The sequence below is a fragment of the Aplysia californica genome, unplaced genomic scaffold (genome assembly GCF_000002075.1).
Source record: "Aplysia californica isolate F4 #8 unplaced genomic scaffold, AplCal3.0 scaffold00156, whole genome shotgun sequence".
NCBI lineage: Eukaryota > Metazoa > Mollusca > Gastropoda > Aplysiida > Aplysiidae > Aplysia > Aplysia californica.
This window is the reverse complement of record NW_004797426.1, coordinates 439,386-445,403: the sequence shown is the minus strand read 5'-3', so window position 1 is coordinate 445,403 and position 6,018 is coordinate 439,386. Positions and strand designations below refer to the sequence as shown.

The following is a 6,018-nucleotide window of genomic DNA, read 5'->3' as shown; positions in this document are numbered from 1 at the left end:
TGAGTGTGTGTGTGTCTGTGTGTCAGTGTGAGTGTTTGCGTGCGTGTGAGTGTGAGTATGCGTGTGTGTGTGTGTGTGAGTGTTTGTGTGTGAGTGTGTGTGTGTGTTTGCGTGTATGTGTATGAGTGAGTGTGCATGTGTGTGTGTGTGTTTGCATGTATGTGTATGAGTGAGTGTGTGTGAGTGTGTGTTTGTGCATGCATGCATGTGTGTGTACATGTACTTGTACATGCCAATCTCCTCCATTCCCCCTTCCCCTCCCTTCTTACCCCCCCCCCACCTAAAACACCCCTTCCACTTCCATTCATGATCCAAATGTCCCTCCGCCCCACAGCATCATTGCAGCGGGCATCTTGTACCGGATGTACCAGTACGTTGGGGTCAAGGTCACCCAGCGCTGGCCCAGCCACCAGTCCTTGACCTCCAGCGTGCCACAGGGTGCCGTAGGCATGGACTGTGAGAAGGCCAACAAGGGTCTCTTTTCTGGCCTGCTCATCGCAGTGGTCACCCTCATCGCCATAGCAACCTTCTTTGTGTTTGAGAGTAGGCTCAACTACCCCGAGACAGCCATCAAGGTGGGTGTTGTCGATTGCTCATGTCCTAACAGTATGTTGCCACTTAGAATTATAAAATTCTATCGAACATTTTTGGCCATTTCACTTTACTGAGACCATGATGTCAGAAACCAAATGTTCTACCAAATCAATCAAAATCGTTAGATTATTCGGAGTCTTTATCAGGATATCCGAATAAATGCATTCGGAAAAGTTTGACATGTTGTAAAACTCAAAATTTTTACATCAAATTTCTCAAAAACTGAGGTACTGAGCAGATAGAACTTTGTACATGTAATTCTAGGGTAAGGAGTAGTCTAACTTTACTTACTTACTTACTACCCATTACGCCATCTGGCGTTTAGGGCAACAACAAAGGATCTCCAGCTCTGTCTGTCCGGGGCCATCTTGGTCAGCATTCCCCACGAATGGTTCCAGGACTTCATTTCTGACTCGACTGTACGTCTCCAGGTTACTTTGGGTCTGCTCCTTTTGCGACGTCCTTCGGGTGTCCAGTGGAGGGCAGTCTTCACAATAGAGTCTGGTTCTCTTCTCTATTCTCAGAACATGTCCAATCCGTCTCGATCTTCTTTTTTTTATTATGGTGGTCATGTCCTCTAGCTTACATTTACGTAACAGATCTGCGTTGGAGATCTTGTCGGGCCAGAAGATTCTGAGGATTTGGCGTAAGCTGGTTGTATGAAAGGAAGATAGCTTGGCACGGTCATGATTAGTCATCCTCCAGCATTCAGCTCCAAAAAGGAGTGTGGATAGTACACAACTGTTATACAGCTCTAACTTGGTTTATCACCCAACTTGTTAGCTAGTTTTCAGGAGTCACGGAAAACAATTTTCATAACTTCCGTGGTCCCTTCTTTTCTGTCTTTACTTTAACCTTTCAGGTGGTTGCCGGAGGCACTTGTTTCCACAGGTCTGTCCCCGTGGTTTTATGCACCCCGCATAATTTAAGCAAAATTTGATCAATTTTTGCATGATTTCTGAATATTGTCCTTCATCATTCTTTGTTAAAATAAACAGAATCGCATAATTTCACATTTTTGGACTCAATTTGCATAATTTCAGAATTGTTCTTGCATAAAACCACGGGGACAGATAGGTCCTACTTCTTAACCATCCCTTTGTTGCTGTTCTATCTGTCTGTCTTGCATTCCCCTCCACTCTATGACAGGTGTTACTACAGGTGTTAATGTACTTCTCTGTCTGTCTTGCATTCCCCTCCACTCTATGACAGGTGTTACTACAGGTGTTAATGTACTTCTCTGTCTGTCTATTTTAAACTTCCCTGCTTTATATGGCAGTTATTGTACATGTATTCATGTTTTTCTCATTCTCAATCAGTATTTTTTGCCTTTCTGTGCATTAACTGAAATTTTGATAAACGGTTTCTTCGTCAGATTTTCTTCATCATGGAGATCTCCCTGATCGCCATCACAGGAAGCTGCATCGTCCTGGGCATCCTGCGGTTCGCGCGTCTGCGGTTCCTGGAGAACTACCTGTCCCTGGATGCCGTGCTGCTGGTGATCTCCCTTGGCGGGGCCTACATCTACCTGAGTTTCATGCTCATCTCCTCCGCCTCTATGGTGGCGCAGCACGGCATGATCAGCGTGCTGTCTCTGGCCGCTATCTGTGTGGGCATTGTGGAGTCTACGCTGCAGGTATGAGCACACACATGCATGTGCATACACATACACACACATTCACACACACACACACACACACACACCCACACACACGCGCGCACACACTCACACACACACCGGTGGCGCGTGCTGTCTGTGGCTGCTATCTGTGTGGGCATTGTGGAGTCTACGCTGCAGGTATGAGCATACATACACATATATTCATACACATACATACATATTCACACACACACACACACACACACACACACACACACACACACACACACGCACACATTCACATATGCACCTGGATTCGCTCTTTCTTTGTCTCTCACTATGTCTCCCCCCTCCTCCTCTCTCTCTCTCCCCCCTCTCTCTCTCTCTCTCTCTCTCTCTCTCTCTCTCTCTCTCTCTCTCTCTGTCTCTCTCTCTGTCTCTCTCTCTCTGTCTCTCTCTCTCTCTCTCTCTCTCTCTCTCTCTCTCTCTCTCTCTCTCTCAATATCTCTCGCTCTCTATCTCTCTCCCTCTCTCTTGTTGAAGTCTTCGGAAAACATGGAGTGAGAACGTAACAAGGTATGTGGCCTTCATCACACTTCACACAACTATCAGAATGCTGATTATAATGAATCTAGCTTAATAATTATAATAATAAATAGCATTTGTACAGCGCATATCCCCGCTCAACAGCAGACTCTATGCGCTTTGCACTATATTATTACCCCAGCAGACCATAGAACACTCCGAAACATTCTCAGCTTCCCAGGAAGCATACAGTGCAAGCAGCCGATTAAGCGCTCAAACACTAACAAACTGACAAGGTCTTTCACTGTCTATAGCTGGGTACCCATTCCCACCTGGGTGAAGTGAGGAAAATACGTGTAAAGTGCCTTTCCCAAGGACACAACGTCGGGCCCCTGGCAGGATTCGAACCCACGACCTTACGGTTGCGAGTCCGAGAGCCTAACCACTAGGCCACCGACGCCATGATATGCGTGTGACTATGAGTCTGTCTGTGGGAGTAGTGTAAGCATAATATATTATGTAAGGTCGTGTGTGTATATGTGAGGCAGCGTGGTGGAATCAGGCTCTCGTCAATTTTTGAGCATGTTGAGTTATTGGTATCATCTTAAAGCTTGTTTTATTGTCTTTATTTGGATGTAAAAAATGTCCATTTATCTTGAATACAAGTGGAGATATTTGAGAATGAAAGAGGTGGGGGTCACCTGTTTTCAGAGGAAAAATTAGTGAGAAAATGGCCGCCAAAGATTGGTTATTTCCTTAGCTTAAGAGTCCGTGGTAACTGGAAATTTCCTTTTTTTGTGCCTTTTATCAATGTTTTTCTGGAAAATTTTCAAAAAAATGAGTTCTTTAATGGGCATTAAAGGTGTTGAGCCAAAAAACAAACATTTGATAAAAATTCACAAACCTGCGGAAAAATGCAGGTTTCTTCAATTTGATTATTTTGACGAGAGCCTGATTCCACCACGCTGCCTCACATATGTGTGTGTGGAAGAGAGGAAGGAGGAGAGAGTATTTGTGTATAGATTGTATGTGCGCACATATGTGTGTGTGTGTGTGTGTGTGTGTGTGTGTGTGTGTGTGTGTGTGAGAGAGTGTGTGTGTGTTTGTGGAGTGTATGTGGTGTGTATGTGTGTATTGAAACACCAAACTATGTACAAATATATTAGTATTAGATATATGTAGATGTCTTTCCTTATAGTGCTTTAATGTGATATTCATTCCCCTTCCCCCTCCTTTCCCCTCCCTCCTTCCTCCTCCCTCTCCCTCCCCCTCCACCCCCAATTTCACTCCCTCCCCACACTCTCCCCCCTTTCCCCCACACCATCCTCCCTCCCCCTTTTCTCTCCTTTCGCCCCCTCCCTCTCCCTCATTTTACCTTTCCCTCCCTTCCTCCCCCTCCCTCTCCCCCCATTTCCCCCTCCCCTCCACCCCCTTCCCTAACACCCCTCCCTCCTCCCACCTCCTCCCATCCCCCCACTCTACTCTTTCCCCTCCCCCCAATCCCCTCCTCCCTCCTCAAGGCAATCTTCATCCTGGACGGGCTGAGCCGGCGCGCGGAGAACGACACCCAAGTGGAGTCCAAGCCGGGCCGGGCAGTGGTCACTTTCCTGCTGGTGTGTAACCTGGCCCTGTGGGTGGTCAGCATGTTTGAGATCAAGAAGAACATGGTGGTGCCCTTCCACCTGGACTTCTACGGCATCCTGCCCTGGAACATCATGCTACACATGTGCGTGCCGCTCTTCATCTACTTCCGCTTCCACTCGGCCATCTGCCTCTCCAAGATCTGGTACCACGCCTACCAGAAGGAGAGGAACCCGCCTCAGTGAGTGAGGGGAGTCATGTGACCAGTGAGGGAGTTATGTGATCAGTGAGGGGTCATGTGACCAGTGAGGGGGTCATGTGACCAGTGAGGGGGTCATGTGACCAGTGAGGGAGTCATGTGACCAGGACCAGGGAAAGGATTAATGACATCACATCGCATCACCACGCCCTCCATCCCTCCTCCTTCCTCCTATTGGATTTTGCGGTTTTTCTTACAATTTGTGAGGCATCGTAGTGAAATCAGGCGCTGATCAAAATTATGAAATCAAAGAAATCAGCTTTTTGGGGGGCTGATAGGCTTCTTTTTTTTAACTCAACACCTTATATGTCCATTTAAAAACATATTTTTGTGTGGATTTTACTGAAAAGCATCGATTAACGACACGGAAAATGTAAATCTTCAGTTCCCAAGGACTCTCAGGCTATGGAAGTTCCCAAACTTTGGCGGACATTTTATTGCTAATTTTACCTCTGAAACCAGGTGACCCTGACCTCCTTTAATCACAAATATTTCAACTTCTGTTCAAAATAGATGGATATTTTTTCCTCTAAAGGAAGCATATTGACAAGATGCTGCTCATTTAGTGCTCGAAAGGAGGAAATGACAAAGGGAGGGTAAAGAATAAGGGCCCAACCATCTGCAATATTTCTGTGCTTAATGTTATAAGCTATCAACACCCTCTTTAAGCAACAGTCAAGATGACAGAAATTTTGCAAAGTCAGTAGTCAAGCCTCTTAACTATTTAGAGCTTTCTAGAGATCAAAAAGTGTTCGTGTTAGGAATGGGAGAGGAAGATACAGAAAAGAAAATCAGGAGGTGCGGAAGGGCTAGAGGAGAAGGAGGAGGGAAGGATATTTTTGCTTTTAAGGTACTGGGGTATAGTTAGGAATCAAAGGAAAGATTAAGTTCTGTGACATTGAAGGACTTTGTGTGTTCTTTGAAGGAGAGTTCAGCCCTATGCTTACATATGTATAGAAGTGCTCACCTTGTGTGAACTTGCAGATCATAACGAGAGTGGTGGAATTTTGTTTGCCAGAGGCAGAGCTTTGTGGTTTGATGTAGGAATTCCATCCACCATTTCCATATAGTGTTATATGAGCTGTTGGCCTGCGAGGCTGTTCCAAGTTAATTAAAAACCTGACCATTGTACCAAATACCATCACTACATACAGCAGATTTGACACCAGGAAAACTCTGTTGTGACAGTTTTTGACCTCCCATTTGTTCAATGCATTGCCTTTGGTCTTTTATATATTTAAGATTATTTTTTATACAATATTAGAATATATGAATGGACACATCTGTTTTTTGGGGGGGTGTCTGATTTGAATGTGTGTTGACTTTTTAAATTATTTTGTGAAAGCCAGAACTGGCAAGACTTTGATGTGAAATTTGGGGTTTATTTTTTTATAAAGATCTGCTGCTCATTTACTTGCACATGACAATTTATTTAGGGATAAGGAGGAGCAGATTCGCA

At 45.1% G+C, this 6,018-nt stretch overlaps 1 protein-coding gene across 1 annotated transcript in view; it reads left to right on the top strand.

Moving 5' to 3' along the window:
- LOC101848430 (proton channel OtopLc) overlaps window positions 1-4,829 on the top strand; it is a gene marked incomplete at its 5' end in the record, with an annotated part of 52,806 nt that extends 47,977 nt beyond the window's left edge. The window contains 3 exon segments of the mRNA XM_013082040.2: window positions 335-575; window positions 1,970-2,230; window positions 4,240-4,829. Coding sequence (XP_012937494.1) covers window positions 335-575; window positions 1,970-2,230; window positions 4,240-4,545 — 808 coding nt within the window.
- Window positions 4,830-6,018: the final 1,189 nt, after the last annotated feature.